Raw genomic sequence first — 26,860 nt, forward strand, 5'->3', positions numbered from 1 at the left:
CCCACAGTAAAAGGGTCTTAACATTTCACATTACTCGAAATATGTTTGCCACGATCGGAATCAAACCCGCGTTCTGTGGGTCAGCAACCGCCTACTGGCCCACTGAGGTGACCAGTAGCAATGTTTCGTTCGATTCGTTGTCTCTAAAGAAACACAGCGACGCAGCAACAGCTGGTATATCACCAAGGTAGTGAAACGTTAATGGCTCAGACCTGAAGATGCAGTTCACCATCCTAAATAGGGGCACAGGTTATGATTAAAGAGGCACATATAGAAATGTGGAAGTGGAAGGAACAAACATAAAGACAACAACGCACGTATCTACACCTACATAAACAAGTTTAAGAAAAGAAGTTTAAAAAAAATGGCAGCATATCCACGGAGTGAATGATGGCGAGTGGGGTGAAGAATTCGTCCGTCCACTCGTTCTTGCTTCCGTCCGTCCATGCGTCCGTCAGTGTGACCGTCCATGCGTCCATCAGCCCATCCGTGCGTGCGTCTGTTCGTGCGTCCGTCCCTGCATTCGTCCATGCAGCCGCCCCTGCGTCCGTTCATGCGTCCATCCATGCATCTGTCTATGTGTCCGTTCGTCCATCTATTCAACACTCTAAGTACCACCTTCTCGCATCTTTTCATCATATATTCCCCATATAAAAGCACCGCCATCCAGCGGACATTCCAAGGACTAAACGAGAGGTGGCACACGCACACTTTCTTATGGCTTGCGCTTCGGGTCCACTTCCCACCTTTAACCCCCTCGAGTTGATGGTATATACTAGTTCACTGTATTCATGGCACTGCGGCCGAACGCTCGCTAAACCTTTCGAAAACCAAGGAGGTTACGCCCAGCGAGTATGACGTAGCAAACTTTTTCACTCAGATAGTGCTCAATGTACATGACAATGGCTGCTAATGGGAAATGAGAGGCGGAGAATTCGCCTTTTACTTTCTTACGGCTTGCGCTTCGTATCTACTTTCCATTTTTAACCACCTCGAGTTCATTCATAGTATATACAAGTTCATTGTATTCATGGCACTGCGGCTCAACGCTCGCTAAACCTTTCTAAAGCTAAGGAGGTTACACCCAGCGAGTATAACGTAGCAACCTTTTCTTGTCAGATAGTGCTCAATGTACATGCCAATGGCTGCTAATGGTGATCACAGCCTGCGCGTTAACTTAAAGCCGAATGCTCCTGTCTCTCATTCCCCATTAGCAGCCATTGACATGTACATTGAGCACTACTTTTTATTGTTCAACAACGCACAGAAGAAGTCTCTCAACGGCACGACCTTGGAAGTCAAAATGTTATACTCGTTACATACTACGGGGGACGAACGGGTGCCGCTATAAAGAGCTTCGCCCCTAAAGGTTACCTTTGGATGTCTAACCTTTTCAGCGTTTTCTCATACGCGACTTAACGAGCTTTTCTTTGAAGACAGGCCCGAACCGTTCGCGTCACGGAAAGCTCTGAGAGCGTTGTTGCGTTTCTTGCGAATAGACTTTAAAAGTGCGATTTAAATTCTACTTCATTGTCATCCTGTCATCTTATATTACCCTTTTCCCAGCACATGATAGCCAGCCTGTCTGAGCACTCGATAACCTCTCTGTTTTTCTTTCTCTTCCTCCTCCTTGCTTTGAAAAAAAAAAGTTAGTAGACGGCAACCAACGTTAGACGGTAAGACTAGAAAAAAAATACTTAGCAGTAATTTCTTCCGAACTCCACTGACTGACCATCGCGGAAAGTGTCTTCAAGCACATCGGATTAAGGAAGAAATAATAATCTAACAACAGTAAGTTTGAGAATGAAGCTTCAGGCACGTAATTCTGTGACGCGTTTGCCTTTACTAAGCGAAGCGCTAAGCTTGAATAAATAGAGTGTCCCAACTTATAGCTGCATTAAGCCTTCGACACGCGTTTACCCGTACCACACAATCGCATCTTTTCGGATTAACATTATTGGGAACAGCTTTTCACAGAGCGCACTTTGAAAGTCCGCTGATGCACAGCTACCACTCATTTTCGAGACGTCAATTTTAACGCGCTTTATAACAAGGTCCGCAAACTCGTCTGAAACTTTTCACGCTGACGTTGTTACACGTAAAAGGTGATTCCAGGCGTTCCCTAGAAAAGGAGAACGAATGAATTAATGATGCGCGCAAAACGAAAGCACGCTAGGTGATGGTCATTGGATTAGCGACGAGGGCACTCGCACGCATGCTAAGCAGAAAGGCCCGACGGAAAGTTCCCGAGTGTCGAAGTGCTCGAAAGGGAAGGCTGTGAATGACTCATCAAATAATTTAGTACGACGTGACGGAAGCCCAGCAGTCTGACCGGTGCTCATTTGCGAGCTCTTGTTTGCGGATTCTATAGAAAGGGCCCTGAGAAACTGGTTGACACTTCCGGTATAATTTTCGTTGTCTGGCTCACTACAACTTTTGTTTTTGCGGCGTTGAGAGAGAGAGAGGAGGAATGTAGAAAAGGTAGAGAGGTTAACTAGACTATGCGTCCAGTTTGCTACCCTACACATGGGGAGGGGAGAGGGGAATAAAAGAGAGAGAGAAGGATAGACACATGTTACATCACACACACAATGCCGAGTTTCACAGGCGGTCCCTCAATGAAGTTGCTGTCAAGTATCTCAGGAGGGCTCGTGTGGCTTTCTGTGCTGATGTGCTGTGCGACCAGGCTCCTAAGATCTTTGCTCCATTAAATGGCCGGTCATCGAGTCTATTCAAAGCACACTGGAGAGTCCGGCGATCTTCATCAAATTGGGCACAGTGGCACAAGAGATGTTCAATAGTCTCTATACAGTTGCAGCTTTCACACATGGATGAATCCGCCATGACAATGCGATGGCTGAATGACTTAGTAAACGCTATATCAGTCCACAGCCGGCACAGCATTGTAGCGTCACGTCGAGAAATCTTGGATGGCAGTTGTTTCTGGAGTAATGACTTAAGATTTTTAGGGCGATGATTGGAGTTGGGTGGATAATTCCAGTGCGCAAGCGTGGCATTATGCGCGATGTGACGAAGTTCTCTAGCTGCGTCTACTCTTGACAAGGGTATTAACAGTGTGGGCGCTCCAACGTGGGCACATCGGGCAGCGTCGTCAGCGAGGTGGTTGCCACTGATGCCACAGTGGCCCGGCAACCATTGTAAAACAATGTCGTGTCCTTGATCAGCAGCGCGATGACAAATTTCATTAATACGATACACCATCTGGTGGTAGTTTCCACGTCGTAGACTTCGCACGCATTGAAGGGCTGCCTTGGAGTCGCAGAAAATGGCCCATCTACTAGGGGATTCTTGCGTAACAAACTCCACAGCGGCTCGAAGAGCGGCGAGCTCGGATACCGTAGATGTCGTGACGTGTGATGTCTTGAACTTGACGGTGATTGATCGAGATGGTATGACAAAGGCACCTGTCGAACTTCCCGAGACCGAACCGTCCGTGTAAACATGAATTCGGTTAGCATACGACAAATGCAAGAGGTCCAGTGAGATCTGCTTGAGGGCTTCAGATGACAGGCTTGCCTTTTTAGATATCCCCGGCACTTCAAGGTGCACAGTCGGTCTTTTCATGCACCACTCTGGGGATAGTGGTATGGTTGCGGGCGAGAATCTCCACGAGATGGAATTCTGGTTAGCCGCAACAACTTTGAAAAACGCTGCCTTTGGTCTTTCTAGTGGCAAGCTAGCAAGGTGGTGGTTAGGCACTCTGTATATGTGACGGATATGTGTCCGGAGTGTGTCGACAGTTATATATGTCGTGATCTGATGGTCTTTAGCAATACCAATTGTTGCTAACGTATTAGCACACCGAGGTAGCCCCAAGCACGTGCGGAGGACTTGGCCTTGAATGCTTTGCAGGACCCTGATGTTAGTTTTTCCGGCGTTGGAAAGCACGGGTGTGCTATACCGCAAATATCCCAAGAAGAGCGCTCTGTACAGCTGAAGCATAGTTGACACTGATGTGCCCCACGTTTTAAACGCTGTTATGGTCTACGACTTCCTTTGATTGAGTTTACGGGCTCTATCTAGTCTCACCTCTGAGATGCACCCTAGTCACTGAAGCTTCGTTGGAGGAACGTCAGGCGCGTAATTTGGAGGCTGTGGGTTCGAATCCTAACAACGAAAAGGTTGCTTTTTCATCCAATTTAATTGCTTTCAATTTACGTCATAATTACTGCCCTATACCGTTAAAGGAAATAAGGAGCTTTAGAATAGGGGCCCAGAAAAGTTGGGGCATAGCCCTTTACGTGTGCATGTTAGGGGTCAAGCAGGAGCGAAGAGTTTTCGAAGACAGTCTGCGACACTTTGGACACTCGCCCTACTCTAGGTCACTCTATAGCATTGGCCGAGAGCTGTCACGTTTGTATAACGCAATGCTTTTGAGGCAGACTTTGGGGCACCCGCTGAATTTGAGAAATAGCGTCCCCAACGCAAAACCAAAACGCTTTTTGGGTCTCGAACTTGCGTAGTGACCTCGACACAATTTTTCTGGGGCCCCTATTCAAAAACCCCCTAACATCTCCATACGGCTTTCTTGGCTTAATTCTTTGGTTTTACCTAACGAAGAAAAAGTTGTACTTGTTGTGAAAATGAAGAGACATTCAAACAAGGGATAAGTTATCGGGGAGTAATTCATTTAACGAGGATTCTTGCTGAATTTTGTGTCATGACAAGTTGGCTCACCTTTTCCTGATAAGTACAGTGATAATCGTTGTCGTAACTCACTCAATGGTTGAATACTCCTGCTACGATTCAGTGTGATTTTCGTCATTGCTTTGAGGTGGCGTGAGGGTTATCTAACTTCCACTGTTTTGTTCATTGACATTAGGACTTTGTAACGGGGTTTTGTAGCTGTTATCACTGAGAGAGAAAAGGATTAAACCAGAGAAATGAAACACAGGGACGTTGACCAACCTAGAAGAACTTGTTGGCTATGTTACTCTGGGATGGGGGTATCATTAAAAGGTATCATTGTGGAACTCCGGTATAACATCACTTCCGTGACAGAAACTGCCCTTCTACATCCATGTTTGCGCCTTCATGTGACCAGATCGAGTAAATTACATTCGATGCAGTTTGTCGATCAGGGAAATTACAGCGCACACCTATATGCCACTCTAAAGCCACTATTGTATACGGGTGCTTCTGTTGGCGCCTATGATTAATAAGCGTCGGTGCATGTTTTATGAACGCTGCAATAACAGAAACTTACCTAAACTGTCTCCGTTAAGTTCGGAACACATGACACGATGGCACTGACGTTCCATAGCACTTGTCGACGCACTATACAACTTGAGGAAAGACTGAACTTTCTGTCAGTCGGTGTGCACGAATATCGCGGTCACAGTACTGCTTCAGTTCTTGTGCATAAAACACTTTCTCTTAGTCTCAGTTTAAGGTTATTTTATAAAAAGAAAGGCAGGACGAAATTTCCTGGGTAAAAGCTATAATAGAACGCTTAATTACCGCAAAAATTTTTGTTATGAAGTTATGACGTCACTTGGTAGTCGGGTTCATTGCCACGAAAATGGAAGCGGTAAAGCTCAGCAAAGCGTCAACGCGTTTCTGCGAGGCCACAGAGACGGCCACAGCGACGGCCACAAAAAGCGACGGCCACAAAAATTCAGGCATCGTGATGACCGACGTAGTACATATCTCGGCCCGCTCGTACGTATAATACCGAAAGCCGTAAAACCCGCGCAACCCGCGAAATTACTTTCTGTTTCTAACCGCTGAGCCCTCGTAGCATTGCTTCCGTTCTGTATTCTGTTGTGTGTGCCCTAGTTTTCCGGGTGTGCGAGAGAAAGTCGCTGAGCTGCGAAGGATGCGGGGAAATCACCGGGTGTTTTCTTCTTTCGCGAAGTTGGGTAGCGAAGATGGGCGAGACGAACGCGCTGCGCTGGAGTAAATGCGAGCAGTGTTGCAGGCGCTGTTGAGTTTTCGTTCACTGAACGGTATGCAGGAATTCATGAACAACTCTGGGGTATACCGACTTCATAGATTTGTTGGGAATTCATATGTTGCGATTGTAACACGTCGAACAGGTCCTGCAGAGTTGAGTACTTAAGATGACCAACGAGGGGTGAATTCGTAAACTAACATCGCAGCAGTTGAACAGAGCTGAAAGACTCCGCCAAGACGAGTCTGCAACTCCAGGCACTCACAAGGATACCATCGTATAATGACGAAAATTGCTGGATTTTAACGTCCCAGAACCACAATACGGTTATGTGGGACGCCGGGGTTGAGGGCTCCGGAAATTTGGACGACTTCCTGTATTTTAACGAGCACCCAAGGAGAATCACACGGGGCTTTGTCTAAATGTGGCCTTCACGGCTGGGATTCGATGCCATGGTCTTTGGGTGAGCTGTCGAGTACCACAAATACTAAACCTCCAGGGCTGGTAGGACAAGTGCCCGAGAGATCGTGGTGGCTTCGGGCTGCACACCTTCCTTTGTTTTAACGCGTTTGCTAAATGTTTGAGTGAGTTTATTCAACTACGTAACAAGTACACAAAAATACATGTTGTCTTTAACTAGTTAGAACTGATTGATTGATTGATTAACTAATTGATTGATTGATTGATATGTGGGGTTTAACGTCCCAAAACCACCATATGATTATCAGAGACGCCGTAGTGGAGGACTCGAGAAATATTGACCATCTGGGGTTCTTTAACGTGCACCCAAATCTGAGCACACGGGCCTAGAGCATTTTCGCCTCCATCGAAAATGCATGCAGTCGCCGCAGCCGGAATTCGATCCCGCGACCTGCGGGTCGGCAGCTGAGTACCTTAGCCACTAGACCACAACGGCGGGGCAACTAGTTAGAACTGGGAAGTGGCTAAATGCCATGATTTCAAATTACGAGGCATGCTTAAATTACAAAATACACGAGAGTACAACTTGTCGCGTGCAGTATAGAAACGTTCAGTACAGACCGGTACTGTCAAGACCGGTACTGGCCGGACCGGTACAGACCGGTACTGGCCGGACGAGAGGCGTTCCTGAACACAAGTTTATCGAACATGCCTTCGGATTTGCTAACGATGCAGCCCTTGAAACATTGCACGGAACTGCCGAAGCACTGCGTTAGGCACATCAATGTTTCAGCTCTGGCCGAACCTCCAAATCGATCTCAGACGGGCTTGCCACTTTAGCGGGCGGACACACACGTATACTAGTAGTTCGATCCGCTCATTGCGCACTTTCGGTGAGTATGTGTGTGCAATATATGGGATGCGCCGGTGCTCTACGGTCAGAATCTGCAAAAAATCCGCTTACTGAAATCCGAGTGGCGGAGGAGAGACCCGAAGGAGCGTAAAGTAGGATACTCTGATAAAGCCAAGTGCTCGCTCACGATATACGAGGTTTCAGACCGCCTTCTCGCCATTGTTATTGGATTCTGTGACTGTGCGGACGCTATACTTTTAGTCATGGCGTATAACGTCCCAAAGAAACTCACGGGCAGTTAGAGATGTTTCAAAGAGAATTTCGGAAATAAATTAGATTATCCTGCACGATTTTGCTCTTACCTACGTTATACGGTGCCCGCAGAATGGTAGAATCTTGGCGTGGTTGCACTGTTCACGGAATATCGAAGCTGCAGCAGATCAGAAATCTGTAAGGTGTTACTATATATGATAAAATAAATGGATGATTCATTGCCGTAAAAAGACATATTCAGTTACGACACAAAAAGGTGTCCGTGGGACAACTTTATTGTGAGGTCAGGACCACATGAACTGCTGTTCTTCATTTTGTTTTGTTTCTGTAGCTTAATTTCCCAGTTTGTGGCATTCAAAATTACGGATACTTTCTCACTGAAAAAGCACAGATTAACGCGTAATAAACTCTATAGAGTACAACGAAATGAGACATGAACAAAAAAGAGTAACATAATCAAAAGAACAGATTAATTGTCTTCCTTCTACCTTTCTTACGCAGAAGAATGGCGGTCATCGGAATATATGTACTACATTTGTTAGCTTGAGGAAAAATGGATGTTGGTGGTTGGTGGGGCTGACTATAGATGCGTATCATAAAATATAGACTTATCCTATTTTCATTTTATCAAGTGGTCAAGCTTGTTTTCGGAATATAATCCGAGGACTTTCTGAAGCACATCACCTGTACTTACGTTTTTACTGGGTGCCTGCTTTGTGTTCTCTATTGTACGTGCAACGTTTTTCTTTTTTTTTGTACGACGAAGTTGTCAAGGCAAAACTAAAATTCATCCATGTTATGTGCGCAATCACGTAGTATGGACGCATGTATGTGCCAATAGCACGTATGTGCCACAGAAATTGGCCAAATTTCACTACCGACTACCAGTCCGTTAAAAATGAGGATTATGATTTCTGGACAGACGTAATTAATTTTTGAATAATACCTTAATGAACAGTTTGTTGAGCAGCGAAAGACGCCGGGGCGGGACATTTCAGCAGCGCTAGTTAACCACTTGTATTGAGTTTTTGGGCGATTACCTTTTTTTTATTTTGTGGCTTGTAGAGAGAGAGAGAGAGAGAGAGAGAGAGAGAAATAAAAGAAAGCGACAGGGAAGTTAACCTAGAATACCTGGTTTGCTACCCTGTACAGGGGTGGGGAAATAAGGGTCAGAAAAAAGATGGAGATAAAGAGTAAATTAGAAGAAAAAAACATTCACATGCACACACATTCAAGGGATTCCGATCACAGTCGTTTGGACAGGCTGGTTAAAAGCAAGAAGCTCAGGAGCGCCTTCACAGCCTTCTTCTGCGACATAAAGTCCTGTCGGTAGCGCAGGATTCTTTCTTCCGAAAGGGTCTGGTTGTCCAGTTCATCTAGTGCATTACAGAGTGACTGTCTCTGCGAGCAGTATTGTGGGAATTCACACAGAATGTGCCAAGTTGTTTCGTCACTGTCGCAATGGTCGCATGCAGCAGTGTCAGCCATTCATATGCGGAACGCGTACGCATCGGTCAATGCGACGCCCAACCATAATCTGCACAGCATAGTAGCGTCTCGTCGGCGTGATTCCGGAGGAATTTGAAGACTGAGAGTTGGGTCTAAAGTACCTAACCGTGCATGGAAGAAATGTGACTCGTTCCATTGTGACGTGGTGCGCTTGCGAGCAAGCATGCAGAGTTTCCGTGCAGCGTCAGTTCTGAAGAGCGGAATTGACATTTGATCGCCTTCAGTATGAGCAGAACGGGCAGCTCGATCGGCGCGTTTATCGCCAACTATTCCAGAATGACTTGAAAGCCATTGAAATGCTATTTCATGCCCTTTATCAATGAATGATACCATATAACCGACCACCTCGATCGTCCAAGGATACGTCTTTTTGCGTTATCGTGGCTTGATAAGGCAGATTGGCTTAGCAAATCGTATACACGCAAGAAGTATTCACACGGGTCATGGCACTCACTCTGGAGAGGATCCTCGCACCCTGAAGCGGGTGAAGTTGATGTCGACCCTCTCGTTCCCCTGCGCGATGAAAGTGTAGATGCACTGTCGAGAATGGCCCAGCGGGTTCTCCATGTGTGGGGCGCTGAAGCTGCCGTTCTTGGGGCCGTCCGGGTTGCTGATGAACATACGGTCACACTCTGCAACGAGAAATGGGGGGGGGGGGGGGTTCATGTCACGTGATGTTACCTGGGTCACACAAGCACTGACATTTCAAAACTGGAGGCTTCCCAGCCTGTCTGTTTACTCAATATTACTTATGTTTACGCTTTTTTTTGTCTATAGTGAATTGTAATCACCGTTCTAAACGTAGATTTTACACTGTTTAAACTTCAGTATGTAGAAAATCAATCATTTTCATGACCTATCATGCGCGTTGGAAACTTTTTGTTTTTTCTCAATTATTATTATTATTATTGTGAGCGCGACAAGCGAATGACTCTTTATTCTCTTTGTAATCATCATCATCTGTACATCTTCTTCATCTAAGAATATCATCACCGGCGTGATTGAGCTCGAGCCTGGCCGTATAAACCGGTTCCTCACAAGTGGTGGAGGTGCTGGGTAACGATCCCAGTACCTCTCGCGAACGCGAACGCGTCGTTGCCTACGCAAGTCGTGCTCTTACCGCTCCAGAAAAGAACTACACTATCACAGAGCAGGAGTGCCTTGCTGTTGTTTGGGCAGTGCAAAGATTCCGACCATATCTTCACGGCCGTCATTTTACTGTCGTGACCGACCATAACGCCCTATGCTGGCTTTCATCGCTGAAAAACTTATCGGGTCGCCTTGGTCGCTGGGCGCTTCGCTTACAGGAGTATGATTTCGATGTCACCTACAGATCTGGGAAGAAGCATCAAAATGCTGATGCTCTATCGCGCTGTCCTTTGCCCAGCGGAAGCAATTCACCATCGATACTCCAAAACAACAGCACCTCTCCAATCGCAGCGCTAAGTTCATCACCTGCCACCCTATCCGTCCTTGTTTCACAACAACGTGTCGACCCATACTGCCGCACCATTGTTGACCGCTTGACCGGCTCTACTACTCCTCGAAACGCCAGACTCCGTCGACAACTTAAACAATTTAAGCTTGTCGGTGATGCTTTATGTCGCTACGTTTACCACATCGATGGCAACAAGTGGGTACCCGTCATCCCACGTTCTCTGCAACGTGAAGTTCTGGAAGCCTTTCATGATGATCCAACCGCTGCTCATCTAGGCTACCACAAGACTTAAGACAAAATACGAAGTCGTTGTTTTTGGCCTGGCCTCTCTTCAGCCGTCGCTAAGTACGTCGCCTCCTGTGTCCATTGCCAACGGCGAAAACGACCGACAACTGCTCCGGCTGGCTAAATGCAACCTCTTCCTTGTCCCGCCTCACCTTTTGAAGTCGTTGGAATCGACTTGTATGGCCCTCTTCCTATATCATCCAATGGGAATCGCTGGATTGTCACGGCAGTCGACCACCTTACCCGCTACGCAGAAACAGCTTCTATACCATCTGGGACTGCCACTGAGATCGCCGATTTCTTTCTTCGCCACATCTTTTTGCGTCATGGAGCTCCATGCATTCTCCTCAGTGATCGTTGCAAAGTCTTCCTATCTTCCATTGTCGAGCAAGCTTTGCGTGCCTCGAACACTGTTCACAAGACCACTTCTAGCTACCACCCGCAGACCAACGGATTGACTGAACGGTTTCATCGGACCCTATCGGACATGATCGCCATGTACATTCACCCCAACCACACGAACTGGGATGCAATTCTACCCTTCGTGACATTCGCCTATAATACGGATGCTCAACGCACTACCGGCTTTTCTCCATTTTTTCTCGTCCATGGTCGCTCGCCGAGTTTCGCTCCGGATGTCTCTTTCCTTTCGGCCCCTGCACCCTCGACGGCTCCTTTCTCTGAAGAATTCCTATCTCGTCTCGCACACTGCCGTCACCAGGCCCGTGTTAACACCGGCCTCTCTCAAGACACTCGAAAATCTCGCTACGACTCGTCTCGCCGTGTTGTGAGTTTTTCCCCTGGTGACGAAGTTCTTCTATGGACTCCACTACGCGTCCCCGGCCTATGCGACAAATTCATCAGTCGCTTCATTGGGCCATACACGGTGGTCGAAAAGACATCTCCTGTCAATTACCGCGTTTCTCCTCTTAGCGCTAGTCCTGATCATCGTTGCCGAGGAACAGAGATAGTGCACGTATCTCGTTTAAAGCCTTATGCGCGACGCATTTCATAATACTGTCAAGCGACCAGGCGGCCGCTTTCACCGCGCGGGGGAATTAGTGTGAGCGCGACAAGCGAATGACTCTTTATTCTCTTTGTAATCATCATCATCTGTACATCTTCTTCATCTAAGAATATCATCACCGGCGTGATTGAGCTCGAGCCTGGCCGAATAAACCGGTTCCGCACATTATTATTATTATTATTATTATTATTATTATTATTATTATTATTATTATTATTATTATTATTATTATTATTATTATTATTATTATTATTATTATTATTATTACTATTATTAATATTATTATTATATTCTAATTATTATTATTATTATTATTATTATTATTATTATTATTATTATTATTATTATTATTATTATTATTATTATTATTAATGAAATGTCGAATATCCAGAGACCAGCGCTGCCGTTTGAAGGCGATTTTAGCCGCGGCTCAAATACTTCCAAGCACCGACTGTGCTTGACTTGGCTGCGGATATAATGGCGCGGATAGTACCATGTCGAGTAGGTATGTTGATTGACAACTTTTTGCATTTAGAAGGGAATGATAAAGCAGCAGCGCAGCGCTACGAATACGTTGTCATTGTGTGCATCTGACTAACAGCGCAGCCAGCGCTGCTGCCATCGTCTTTGTCTACAGCTGCTGTTTCGTTTCTGCTTAATCACATTAGGCAACATCTCCTCGTTACAGTGCTCGGCAGCTACACTGGAGACGAAATATTCTTGCTTATCGCACGCTGTTGTGTACTGCACTGAGGCGGCTTCCCCGATAACGTCAATCATCGTCCCCACTGAAACGTTCCATATGCTGTTCCGATAAACCCACAATATTCCTTACGAAACCCACTTAAGAGTCTTTGTCTTTCATATAGTTGCTGTATGTTTTTGTAAGAATTTTAAAAAAGCATTATGAAAAAAAATTGTAATGGTGTATGGAACGTTTAAAAAGGGGTGAATCACTGAATGATCCTCCACGTCTGATGCCTTGTTTGCATAAACAGCATAGCGATCGCCGTCTCCCCAGCAGCGCAACTGCCTGCGTAGGTTAGGGTCAGATCGCAGCATCTGCTTTCTGTACGGATGAAAATTTCGCAAAACATTTGCAAAACTCACTGGCTATTTTGTTGCGATCAATCAATCAATCAATCAATCAATCAATCACCCAATCAATCAATCAATCAATCAATCATTATTATAATTATTAATCAAGCCAGTCAATCAACTAATTATTCAATCAAATCAATCAATCAAGTTTGTTACCAAATGGGAACAGCGGCTGCGTAATATAAGCATAACTTTTCACGACTGTTTCATTTAGAAATAAGCGCATTCGTGAAATAAAACATACAGGTTCGTTACCGTTCTCTTAAAAGAAAACAAAACGATAACAAAAACAATTCTAGGTTTCTGTCAATATTTTACGACATTTATAGCTCGAAGTCGACAGATTTGACTGAGGTTCTTTTGATGTGACCGTCTTGTTCAATCTTAGCGCTAATTAGTTTTAATTGATATAAACCACAAGTTTTCCGAGTTCACTTGTTGGACATTGGGCCATTATTGTTGTCCGTTTCGGGTCACATGGAAAGCATTATGTAAAAAAATAATTCTGAGTACTCCCCATTTTCAGCAAGGTGTTGGTTCGAGCTATAGTTGACGGTTCATGATAACCTTCTTCTTGTGAAATTTTTTAAGCAACAGAGGAAACACATGGGCGGGCGTGCCCCCTATCCACAGGAACAGCAGCATTAACCCTTTTTTGTAATTAACGCCTACACCGGACGCATAATGAAATTCGAAGCAGCATTGCACGTTACCGGAACGATAGCGTGGTTTTAAAACACATTTTTAAAGACAAAATATCAAAACACCATTGCAGTATAGTATTGCTTGATAGTGCGTGGGTAGAACGAGTAAACAGAGTTACAGAAACGGAGCGTCTAGAAATATGTTTATTAATCAGAACACTGCATAGATTCGCGCCTGTTGCAAGATTGCGTGTGGTCATGATTTTCTATAATATGGTGTTTAACTGAAAAAAAAGTTTTTAACTGCAACGTGTACTAAGCGGCGAGTATTCATAGATGCTTATTGATATCGTATTCATCAAATACTTCTTAAAGTTAATATATATCCCGCTGATTTCGTGTTTGCTTTCTTCTACGCCAGTGTATTAGAAAATGTGAATGTGACAAGATTTTACTTTTGTAATTAACACTTTACTGACTAATTAATATTTTTTCCACAACATATGATCTCTGTACAACTTTGTAGCAAAAAAAAAAGAGAAAAGCCAGGTTTGAATGTTTTAGGGCTTTGGAGCTCTCCTATCTGAAGGCGATACCGGTCATCACTCGCAACACTGTTTCGAGAATAAATGTCAATTTCTCTTTCTCTCTCTTCTTCGACGGTGCCCAAGAAGAAGGCAGTGTCGTGACCATATCGTCACGCACAAGCGTTTTCTCTTTGATGGCAGGGAGACTTGCGCAACGCAGCCTCGACCACGAACCTGACGAGCGAGTGCAAGAATGAAAGAGGCGGCCTGGTTTTCATCGCGTCAAGTGGAAACGTCCCGAGCGTGTGGAGGCGTGTAGAAGGCCGCTTTTTCACAATCCCGAAATAGAAGCGAGCCTTCTCTTGCGCAAACTGCCGTCGGACGCGTTCTGGCCTTTCGAAGATTCATGCATTCATGCATCGCTGTTCGCAACGTTCGCACAGCGACGTCCACGCGCATTCTGAGAGCACTCGTAGTTCATAGGTTGGCAAAAAAGAAAAAAAGAAATGTGGAGTTCACACAGGCTCGCTGATAAAATGAATTTTGAGTCTAGGACTCACTGACAGACTCGTACTCACCACCTGGTTTTCTCAGCAGAGATCACTCGAACTGAGACTTTTTTCCTTAGCCGGACGGAAACTAACCGCGACCTAAGCTTAAGGGGGGACGTGGCAAGTAAAACTAATTTTTTTATTAATGTACTGTTTGTGATGAAATTTGGTGTGTGTATGTGGATGATTGTGAGGATTCCAAATATGAAAACCGTTTTCAAATACCTCTTGTACTTTTTGAGTTACAAGCATAATTATACTAATTACTTCACACTTAAAGGGATAATTATTGCTAAATGAAATTATTTTTTCATATTATTATGTTCCCAAAGCATCAACTTGTGCAAAGAAGCTATTAGTTGATTTTTCTAGTTCTTGTAACCATAAATAAAATTTCCAAAACATGGATGTTGTTTTGCGCACACATCGCAGTAATTATAAAATGTGTTCTAAAAATTTTAAATGATGAGTAAGAAGAGAGATAAAGCTTTATTGCACTGCTAAAGGCCTCCTGAGCCTAGTGCAAAAAACGGAACGATTCTATCAGTCTTTGTTAAAAAATGACAGATGTTCTAGCGAAGGCACATAGGCGAAAATCAAGAGTTGAGAAAACTGACTTTGAAAGTTCACTCTTGTTTGGAAGTTCACAACATGCCTAAAACACTCAGAATCCTCCTGGGCAGTAATCCTGAGATGCTGTGGCCTTGGCCTCTGTAGAGCGCAACCCAGTTTTGCGCTTCTTTGTCGTGGAACAATGCGCCTTTTGAGCCCTCTTCACCCTTTTGGCATCCTTTTCTGCTGCTCGCCGCAAAGAGCAGTCTCCTGGATTGAAGCCCAGTTGAGCAGTGATCTCTTGCAGCGCACTCTTGCAGCCACCATTGAAACGGCAGACTGCATCTGCAACTGCACTTTCCACACTTCGAAGGGAGGCGAACTGGCTCTTGGACTGGAGTGACCAAATGAGGCTGTTCATACTCTCCACAGCGTTCTGGGTTTTTCCCTGCGCACACCTTTCAAGGAGCTCTTTGTTCGAGAGGCGCTTGTAGATTGGCAGCAGTGCCACTCGCACGTGAGGGGGCAGTTTATGTTTGTGAGGCGGCAGCGGCTCTCCCTTGGCCAATGCCTGATTGTGCGGGCACCAGGAGTCAGTCCCACTTGGGCACAGGTCGTGGTGTGGATCCTGGTCTGTCGATGTTACATGGTAATAAGTGGCCATGATGGCCCTCTCCATGCCAGGAACATCGTTGGGGTGGCTCTTAATGGCCCAGCCATAATAATTCGTCAACTTCTTTATAAGGCCCTGCGTCAGCCGGCCTTTGCCACCCATGCTCAGTCCTCGGCCTTTGGATTTGTGCTCATCAAGAAGGTTGCGCAAGGAAGTGCCCATTCTTTTTTTCACATGGTTCACACACTCCTGTTTCTTAATCAACATGTAGCCATACACCTTGTCTTGCGTGAGGGCAAGGTACGTACGGCTGTCACCGTCGCAGAGCACATTGATGTATCGAAGCTTGTACTTGGTAAACGATCTTTCAAACATGATCCTCGCTGCTTCTACTTCCATTTGGCCTGCATTAGCATCGGTGTTCTTTTGGCACTGTGGCTTGTGTTTCTCAAGCCACTCCTCATAGTTGTCGTCACCAGGCTTGGGGCCAACAGCACAGCCTTGGCAGTAGTTGGACAGGACACAGTGGTCCAAGACCAAGCCTGTGTACAGCTCGATTACACAGCCCACGCCAATATGACTTCTGTGCCCCCTCGTCATCCACGTGCCGTCGTAAATGACGTCAATGTTGCCTGGCACTCCTCCTAGGTCCTTGTAAATGTCATGCACCTTCTGTGCACTTTCTGCTTCAATGCGGGTGGCAGCTGATGTGGTGGCAGGGTGGCTGTACTTCCTTTGCAGTCTCTGGTAGGACTTGTGGTGCAGTGCTCGATGCGAAATGTCCATCGCAGAAAAAATGTCATTTATGGCAGATTGTTTTCTGCCAACTGACTGCACAGCCCTCAAAGCACGCACGTTTACCTCAAAGGGGTTCGTTTTTTGTTGCCCGGAGCACCTCGGGGACGACCACGCACTGTTCACTATGCCACAATTGTCACAAAAAAGTTCCATCCTCGCCGCGAGTCCAAGGCAGTGCGTAGTCTCGAGGCGTATCGACCCTTCGTCGCGCTTGTTGCACTTTACTGACGAAAGCAGACCGTTCAGCATCTTCTTATTTACAATGAAGAATGTGGAGTCCTTACCGCCGTCATTTTCGTCGCAGCCTTCGTTCAGAAGCTCGAGCTTCCGCTTTGAAGCGGATTTCGATGCTACGGCATCCAAAACATCCCGCCTTGTCTGCGCCCGCTGCGCGATTTCTTCACTGCTCGGAATCTGGGCCGAAACTCGCGATAGAATGTTCGACGCGCGCACGCCCGGAGTTGCAACGGCTGCCGACGCGGTGCCACCGCAATCGGGTTCGCGAGAGCGTCCATCACGGTCGACGGCATCCGGCGGTCTGACATACGACGATGTGGCACCTTCCACACTCTCGGCCTCACAACAATCAGCGAAGGGTCTGAGTAGAGGCTCCGTGACGCTTGAAGAGCATGCTCCGTCCGGAACTGCGACTGGGACGGCAGCCGCAGTCGTCTGCCCTTTGTTCCAAGCTTTCCGACGCTTGCCGTACTTGTGGACGCTCCGGAACTTTTTTTGCGACAACATAGCACCGCAGTATGAGCAAGCACTCAGAAGAGACCACCGATGTAAACAAAGCTTGGTAAAAAAAGCACGCGAACTATCACAAAAACAGCCAACTGGCAAAAAACGAAGCGCACGCCGGATGATTCTCGACTCGGCGGCCGCAGATGCGCTCGCGCTTCCAAGGTTGCCAAGGTGCGCGGCGCAGCTTTGACCAGTAAGAGGTCGCGCCTGCTACCACGTGACCCGCGCAGCCAATTGCCGTTCTTCGTTTTCGTTTTTTTACTTGCTCCTCGCGCTTTTATTTTCACTCGGCGAAATACGAGACCGCGACCATCGGGAAGCCGGCTTTCTCCTCTTTCCAAAGCTACCAAAATGACGGCCCACGGTCAACAACTTGGCGCGTTTGTGCGGCGTGAACAACACCGTTTCAGGGGCTTTTTTTTCGCACTTTTCGGCGACTAGCCTCGGCAAAAACACTATTTGCGGGATTTGTAGCGCACGTTTTGCTGTAATATTTTAGAACAAGGAAGTTGAAGGTCTGAAGATTACGAAAAAAAAATAAATCAGAAAATCGCATATTTTGACCAAAATCGGCACTTTACTTGCCGCGCCCCCCCTTAAACGAAAGCGAATGGTTCTGCTTGGCGTTACATGGACGTAGCTTTTTTTTTTCTTTCAGTCTCAGTGGTTGTACACACCAGTGGGGCCACCCTAACCTACGTCGTGCAGCTTGGTGGTTCTCACTGTTTTGTCAGCATCACTACTGCCTAAACGAGAGTATAGAAAGTGACGTGACGCTTTACCAGTAACGCCATGCGTGGCTTCTTTGCTTAGGTGGCGTGACTCGTTCTCCGCACGTGACAGAGTTTATTTTCAAGTATATTTTTCAGTTATTAGCCCAGAAAAGGGAACGGCATTTCGGAGGAGGTCCGAAAGCACAAGGCTGCAGGGGGACCCCCTGTCCAAAATGACATTACGAAATTTACTCAATTAGCAGTAACAGTGAGAACAGAGAGATGAGTGAATTGATAAAACCAACACTAACTAAGAAACAAGTAAAAAGAAAAGTGGAATAAACAATATAGAAGGGTAAAAACATCCAGTAGTTTATCAAATACGAATACAATTGTTTTTTTTAAATAAGCCAATCGTCGAGCATTGTTTGATGTGAGATGGCATTGAATTCCATAATGATAATCCTGAGAAATGTGCAGTGTGGCGACCAAGATTAGTGTGGATAGTAGGTAGTAAAAAATTTTTCATTTGAAACGAATCTAATATGGTTAAGGTTAGACAAAGAATTAGGATAAAAGACGCTTGATGGAACAAGATGGTGCAATGACTTGAACTGCATAATAATGAGGTTATATTTAAATAAACTAAATATAGAAAGTATCTCGAAGTTACGAAGTAATGATGATGCACTAGAACAAAATGAGCTGAAAATCATTAGTCCGATGGCTTGGTTTTGAATGTGTTGAATGGGATATAAGTGGGTGAGGTATGTGTTTCGCCATGTGGTGATGCAATAATTAATACGGCTGTGAATAAAAGCCAAATATAACTTGATTAGAGTAAGTGGTAATGTAGGTACGTGCTCTGATTAGGATCCTGACACAAAACGCTAGTTTTTTGCGTAAATGAATAACATGATTAGAGTATTTTAGGTTGCTGTCGAGGATGATTCCTAAGAAAGAGCATTCAGTGCCAGGGTTAATGAGTGAGCCATTTAGTTTAATAGAAATTTGGAAGGGAAGAACTTTGTTAGCTGAGTGGAATATCATGAATTCAGTTTTCTTAGGGTTAATACTGAGGAAGTTCGTGAGACACCAGCTTAAGGTGTTATTTAGATCTTTTTGTAATCTTAGCGTTAAAGAGTCAATTGATTTATCAGTGGCTAGTATTGTAGTGTCATCGGCATAAAAAAAAGGCTGAGAGTTAGTAACTGAAAGGGGAAGGTCATTTATGTAAATTAAAATAGAAGCGGGCCTAGATTCGACCCTTGAGGAACACCCTGATTAGTAGAAAAAAAAATCTGACAAAGTAGAGCGAACATAAACAGCCTGCTGTCTATTACAGAGGTAACTTTCAATGAGTGTTAGGGCAGGTCCAACAATACCGATTGCCGTGAGTTTGGTTTCCAGGGTGCTGTGATTAAGTGAGTCGAAAGTTTGGGTTATGTCAATGAACAATGCTCCAGCTAATTCACCAGAATCAATAGCTTTTTTAATCTTATCAGTGAAAGTTAACAATGCGAGATTAGTCGAGAAAGCAGGTAGAAAATCAAACTGACTAGGAGTTAAAATGGAAAACTTAGGCAGGTAATTAGTGATACGTTTCTCTATACACTTCTCTATTATTTTACTAAAACATGAAAGGATAGCTATGGGGCGATAATTAGATATGGCAGTTCTCTCGCCTTTCTTGAACACTGGTATTATTTTGGCCTGTTTTAGACCACAAGTTTTGGATATTGTGCTGTGTAGGTTGTCGAAACACTCTATACTGTCCCACACAAACACACACAAAAATTCCGCCATATCCACGAAGTGAATGATGATGAGTGGGCGAAGCTCCGGAGGTAAACCTGGTAAACCATGAATCCTCTGTACATTTTGCCCACTCGATTTTATTACATCGCTCCCCCTAGCGTACGTCGCCGCACTAAATCGAACGATTGCCTTCAACCAATGACACGCGCCATATGTGACATCATTCCTATTTTATAAGATCTCGCGTCTTTCATCAACTACAAGTACCGCTTTCTAGTTTATAACATCTTGCATCTTTTCATCATCAGCTACAAGTACCACCATCTAGTAAACACTACAAGAACTAAACGAGAGGTGGCTACATACAGGAGACGGTACCGCCATCTAGTGAACACTGCAAGAACTAAACTAGAGGTGGCTACATACAGGGGACGGTACCGCCATCTAGTGAACACTGCAAGAACTAAACTAGAGGTGGCTACATACAGGCTACAGGGGACGCACAGCCCACGCCCTAAGGAGCTTCGCCCCTAAAAAACTGGCTCTCTCTGGGGTTAATGTAGGCTTGATAAGGACGTTATGTTATTTATCAAAACTGCGCACGGATCGAGGGGGTGGGTGATGTGTTCCATAGGCACCGTTCGCTTACCTGCGAGTGGCGTTAGTTGCGTCGTGCAGGTAGGAGGGCAGCAGTTGCTGTCTACGTCACGAGAGGAGCAAAGGAAAAGAGAAAGAAAAATGGCCTGGAGTTTGAGTTCAGCCGGAGTTCGTCGTTATTATTATTTTTTTTGCAACGCCAATTTATACACGCCAGAAGCAAATCGACAGAAATAGGTGTGACAGTATATGTGCGGGTTTTAGGGCATTATTCAGATGGGACAGAAGGACAAGGAAATATTTACCGGCGACTTTAAACGGCATCATAATTTAACGTCTCTAGCTGCTTGTGCGCTATACTAAAATATCCCTCTTCTTTGACTAAGCTAATTAATTAAACAAATACACATAACTCAATGAATCAAGCATTCCATAAAGCAGTCATAAAGTTGCACCTGATACAGTAGAACGAATCTTGCTTTGCTACAAAAAGAAGGAAGGATATAGCTGAATGTCTATGTAAATACTTACCTACTAGCTAATAAGTTAACTGAACATATCTACTGAGTTATCTATTGAATATCAATCAATCAATCAATCAATTGATCAACCAATTAATCACACCATGGACAACGAAAACGAATATCGCCGTGAATAAAAACAAAGGGCAGGCCAAGTAGCGAACATTACAACAGTTTTGTCCGAGAAAAACCAGAGAATACGATGCAACACTCAGATTGTCGGTAGAATAGAGAAAAACCACAGAGAGAACACTGCAGCCAATGAAACCTTGGCCTTGCTATTATACCTCCCAGTTTAGAGAGGAACTAACATGCTCGCTTCCCCTTCCTCTTCAATTAAAGTAAGTATCGGTGGCTTTCGCTAAGCCGAGTGCGGGCAAAAATAAAAAAATAAAAGCAACATAAGAACACGAAGGCCGAGAGAACGAGGCTATTTCCGGCCTCCCGCCGTGCCAACTCGAAGCGGATTCGAGAAGCCGTACAGCAAATGAGCGGGCTGAGAGGAAAGAAGAAACAGCGCCTTATTCTTGCTTCCTCCCGACTTCCAATGAGGCTGGGCAAGCAAGCTCTGGCTTCGGCCTCGTCGGTGCTCCACACGGCTTCTCTATCGACCGGTCTGCCTTCCTCGCTAGCTACCGTAATGCCAGCGTGTAAGACTCGCACTCGATCTAGAGTCGTACTTCGCGTACACTCTCGAGCTGTGGCCTTTGCATGATCACGGTCGCCGCTGTTCATTCTGTGGGCCTGTAGTTATCGAGTGACCAGCTATCCCAACTCTGTGCGGCAGTGCTTTCCTGTTGACGACGATGCCCGGCTTTCGAAAATGTGGCAGTCTTCACAGGTCGGAGTAAAACATGTCAGCGGTCAGACGCGTTCTCCAGAGAACGAGACAACCTGGCGTTTGTGTTGTTCTTATCCCTTTTCTTGGGTCCGTGTCTACTCGCCAACTTTTCTCTCTTATCACGGTCTGACCAGCTGTTTCCACTTCTTGTAGTTCTAAGCTTCACAGATCAGAAACAAGCCAACCGTTCAATGTAGCGCTAACTGTGTGTGGGTTCGGTTGAAACTGAAGAAGAAAATGAAAACAGAGGAGAGGTCAAACGAAGGGGGTTAACCAGAATAAAAAAAAATATGTGGTATACCACCCTACACCAGCACAAGGTAAACTGCATGTATAACGCAAACACTGGGCAGTGGCTCTGAACAGTAGTAGCAACGAAGTAGACAAGCACAGTTAGCGTTGCGCAAAAGAAAAGACTGCACTTTTTTAAAAAATAAAGTTGTGTATCTCTCTCTCCAGCTTGTGCCTCTCGTTGTACGTGCAATGTGGATGCAGCGCTGAGCACCCCTCTTCACTATACGCATGCAGAAGTGCCTGGATGTGATTGTACGCATTTTCTCCACCCTTCTTTCTTTCTATGCCTCTCTTTACCTACACTGTTACCTTTCAACCTGACTTTTCTTTGCTTATGTAAGCAAGTATCAGACAAGAGAACAAGCGTTTATGCAGTAGTATTAAGAACAGCATTGCGGCGTAAGTGAAATATGGAACTATTGTTCAGCCACCAGACATGCGCAGAGACAGCGGGTTAGACCAGATAAGTAAAAGAGATACAGGAGTAAGAAAAGGATCTTGTTATTAGCTAAACACTTCAAAAATCAGTTAAATGTTAGATAAGTTGCTTGTTTTCACTCTTCGTCACTGTCATGGTCACCCCGCTCCGGTTTGATACCGGTGAATAAATACGCTTCAAACGTGTTACCAACTGTTTGAACTTCTAAACGGAGCTTAGTGCCTTGCAGGAAGGTAGACACTCTTCGAATGAACACGGTAACATGACTTCAGCATTAGCCGAGGTGCTTCCTACACGTCGGCGGGGTATCGCTGTGGTATACATCCACACTTCCACTGCCGCTGATGGGTGGTAGGAAATCACGGGCAACAGACACAGCAATAAAGCTAAAGAAGGGTGAAGGAACCAGGACACGTGAATAAGGAAGATATAATGCGGTGAAGCACACAAACGACATAAAATAAGCATGAACATGCACCGAAACGAGCCGACGAAAGGAAGCCTAAAAATCCTATAGGAACGGCTATGAAACAGTGCGAAGCACTACGTGGTGGTCGACCAAAGCCTGTTTTCTCGGCTACTCCGTAGCATGTGCTTTGACACGGGCACGCGTATGTTGAGTACATGTACGTGAGCGTAAGGCCGTTTGGGCAGCGAAGGTCATTCGGAGGTGAAGCCGACAGGCGTTGGCGTAGATAAGGTTCATCATCATCATCATCATCATCATCATCATCATCATCATCATCATCATCATCATCATCATCATCATCATCATCATCATCATCATCATCATCACCACCACCACCACCACCACCACCACCACCATCACCATCATCATCATCATCATCGTCGCCGTCGTCGTCGTCGTCGTCGTCGTCGTCGTCATCATCATCATCATCATCACCATCATCATCATCATCATCATCATCATCGTCGTCGTCGTCGTCGTCGTCATCATCATCATCATCATCATCATCATCATCGTCATCATCATCATCATCATCATCGTCGTCGTCGTCGTCGTCGTCACCATCATCATCATCATCATCATGACTACATCCACTACAGGACAAAGGCCTCTCCCATGTTCCACCAGTCAACTCGGTCCTGTGCTTGCTGCTGATATGCGGGTTTAAAGTCCCCAAAACACTATATGATTATGAGAGACACCGTTGTGGAGGGTTCCGGAAATTTCGACCACCTGGAGTTCGTAGACAAGGAGCAGACAGGGCTGAGGCAACGGGCGCACCTTCAGCCTCTGTCTTGTACTTTGGCCATTGGCGCATTGTCTACAATTTCGTGTTTTGAAAGATAAGATAAACTTTGTCTGATGATGAGAGTACGTGGTTAATCCCTGGCGGAGGCCTCTTGTTGAGCCTTGCTGGCCGCGGCGGCTCGTAGGGCCTGTTCTAGCGTCAACCGTTGGCCTCTGTTGCCAAGCGTTGCCCGCTCGGATAGCCGTGCCGCCCAGGACCACTAGTGTGTCGTGAACGCGCCTACCTATAGATACTGCATGGGCTGGCCGATCTCTACATTGGTAGGTCGTGTTTGTGAGCATGGCTATGTGGCAATTACACCAGTGGCTTATCTCTGTTGTGTACACTTGTGGAAAAATCGCGTTTTTTCTTGGGGCGTGTAGGTATGCATTCGCATGGAGGTGGCACCAATCCCTGGCTTGCTGGCTCATTAAGTTAAGCGGCTATCGATGAAGATTGATTGATTAGTGGGGGTTTAACGTCCCAAAACCACCGTATGATTATGAGGGGCGCCGTAGTGGAGGGCTCCGGAAATTCCGACCACCTGGGGTTCTTTAACGTGCACCCAAATCTGAGTACACGGACCTACGACATTTCCGCCTCCATCGGAAATGCAGCCGCCACAGCCGGGATTCGATCCCGCGACCTGCGGGTCAGCAGCCGAGTACCTTAGCCACTAGACCACCGTGGCGGGATCGATGAAGGCACAAGCATGTAAGCTCCATTATCAACGTAGCTGTGCACACAGATGGGCAAAAACAAAGCATTCAGATTCAGATTTTTTTTAGATTAAGATTCTTTATTTCAGCATTCATTTGAAACAAACGCTATAGGACAGGAGCGAAAAGCCACTATCATGCGTACCTTATCGAGTGCGTGCTCTGGTGGCACTGGACGATTCACCTAAATAGCCGCGCGTTAGTGTGCGGGGGGGGAGGGAGGGGGGAGGGTGCGTGCACACCATACATCTACACAAGCGCTCTCGACGAAATGTGCCGAGAGACATCATATTTCGAGCTACAGCATGATACACAGAAACACGCGAATGCTTAAGCACGCGCGGGAACGCATTATGTTTGATGTACACACGCACATGCAACGACGCACTCACACGCGACATGTATATATATATTTCCCATATCGAGTGCGTGTTCTGGTGGCACCGGACGCTTGACCGGTTCGGCTTATTGATCCCGGTTGAATGTCCCCGTTCTTTCAGAGCTGCCGACGGCCACTGGGAGTCAAGTCAGTGGCGATGCGCTCACGGGAACGAGAAGGGAGGTGAGCACCAAGTCGGGTGGCTCTGCTGATCGTCTCCGCTCGTCTGCCAGAGACGCACTGACTCGAACGGCAGCGGCCAAGACCCCGTCGCCAGATCCCATTAAGAAGCTCGGTTTGGTTAGGTGCGGTAAATTAGAATTGAAAGGCAGAATCGACCGCTGTGTCTGATCGATGGGATAGCTAAGAATAAAGAGAGAGAGAGAGAGAGAGAGAGAGAGAAAGAAAGAGACAGAGAGAGAGAAGAGAGAGGAGAGAGAGAGAGATAGATAGATAGATAGAGAGAGAGAGAGAGAGAGAGATAGATAGATAGATAGATAGAGAGAGAGAGAGATTACGTGCAGGAGTTGTGCCGAAACTTCAGGCCAACAGCAGGGAAAATTAAGAACTTCGATTCCGTAATTTATATCCCCCCTGTATAAAAAAAGAAAGGAAAAGTAACTGAAGGCAACAGTTTTGCTAGTTGCTTTTCTTTATTTAGTGGTGATAAAAAGTTTGAGAACGAATCAATCTAGGAGAGTCAACGATTCTTGATAAGCCCTTTTTGAAAGTGGTAAAATTCAAAGAAAAGCAACTGGCCCGAGCTGCATTCACGCACAGTTACGCCGTTTACGGCTAGAGTTCATACATTCAGCAAATTTGCGAGTCTATTTTTGATAGTGCGAATTAATGTGCCCAAGGACAAGCTTTCGAGAAAAATTAAGAAAAAGAAACAACTGCGCTTGTAGCGTAATGAACACGGAGTGATGGTAATGTGGTGTCGATTGTTGCTGTGAAAAAAAAATGTGGAAGTCGCTTAACCGGAGGAACGGGAGTGTGTATACGCGTCGCACATTTGTAATGTGAAAAGAACACTTTCAGGTGTATTGAGCCGCATCGCAATTGCTGGGAGTTGCGATGTTCTTAGCCAATGCATCGCCTAGCCACTCACAAACGCGTAGCGCATCCTTCAGTTTCGGCGTATCTCCGTAAGGCAAAACAATACGCGTTCTAATGAGACCCTCTCAAAGCAGGACGCAGTTATCTCACGAAAACAGGCGCTCGCAGCAGACTCTTTTGTGGCAGGGTTTCAGCTGGTTCAGGATCCAACGGCAGCACACGTGCTTTGAGATACGCCGTAATAAAGGGGTATTAATGTGATCCAACTTAAGCGCTCCTATAGCATCGATTCTAATCTCCGAAACAATAACCAAGTACGTGAACAACGTTGAAACATTACTGTAGTGGCTATAATAAACGGGTGTCCTTTTTTCTTTATCACGGAAGAAGAGTGACAGACGTTGAAGTCAGACTAGCATCGTTTATTTCCGTTTTTTTTTATCCTCGTGTTTCATAGCGCTAAACCTGAAGCGACCACTTTCTTTTTGCACGGAAACAGAACGCAATTACTGTCATTAATGAACTTACGCGTGCCTATTACCACATTTCGAAACATAGGATTTGTGAGGAGACCCAATTCACCGCATAGCCTGAATACAAGACCTCGAATACGAGGTCTAAACTTGTGTAAGCTTTTTATCAATTTATCTACGCAGTGATATGATAAAATTTGGGGCTCCATGAATTACGAAACTAAAATTCTTATTTCCCGCGTAGCGAGTGTTCTGTGAGCATTTTAAGCCGATATGTAGCTCCGTGGGAATGCATTCCTGTCAGCAAATGAAGACTTGAGATTTAGGCCCGATATCGTGAAAGAGGTGAAAGAAGAGAGCAGACAGATTGGTTTACTACGCTTTACGAAGTCTTCTCTGACTCATCGATGAAAGCTCTAGCGAAAGAAGATGCGCGACTGTTGCTTCGCTCGAAGCTTAACAATTGAACACTTGAACTTGACACGTGCGCTCTTTGCCAGAAAGGGCGACCCTCTCAATTCGAGCATTACGAGCTGCAAGTGAGCCTGCGAGACTCATTTCA

At 45.6% G+C, this 26,860-nt stretch overlaps 1 protein-coding gene across 3 annotated transcripts in view; it reads right to left on the reverse strand.

The window, feature by feature from the left end:
* The window catches only part of LOC119174807 (cubilin), a 277,061-nt gene that overhangs the window by 59,587 nt on the left and 190,614 nt on the right, over window positions 1–26,860 (reverse strand). For 2 of the 3 annotated variants that reach the window (XM_075895087.1, XM_075895088.1), the window contains one exon: window positions 9,424–9,601. In XM_075895087.1, the coding sequence (XP_075751202.1) occupies window positions 9,424–9,601 (178 nt within the window). Of the gene's footprint in view, window positions 1–9,423; window positions 9,602–20,369; window positions 20,417–26,860 lie in introns of those variants that run through there. The other variant, XM_075895089.1, reaches the window with a different exon arrangement.

This window comes from Rhipicephalus microplus, chromosome 5, assembly GCF_043290135.1.
Source record: "Rhipicephalus microplus isolate Deutch F79 chromosome 5, USDA_Rmic, whole genome shotgun sequence".
In the NCBI taxonomy this organism is placed as follows: Eukaryota; Metazoa; Arthropoda; class Arachnida; order Ixodida; family Ixodidae; genus Rhipicephalus; species Rhipicephalus microplus.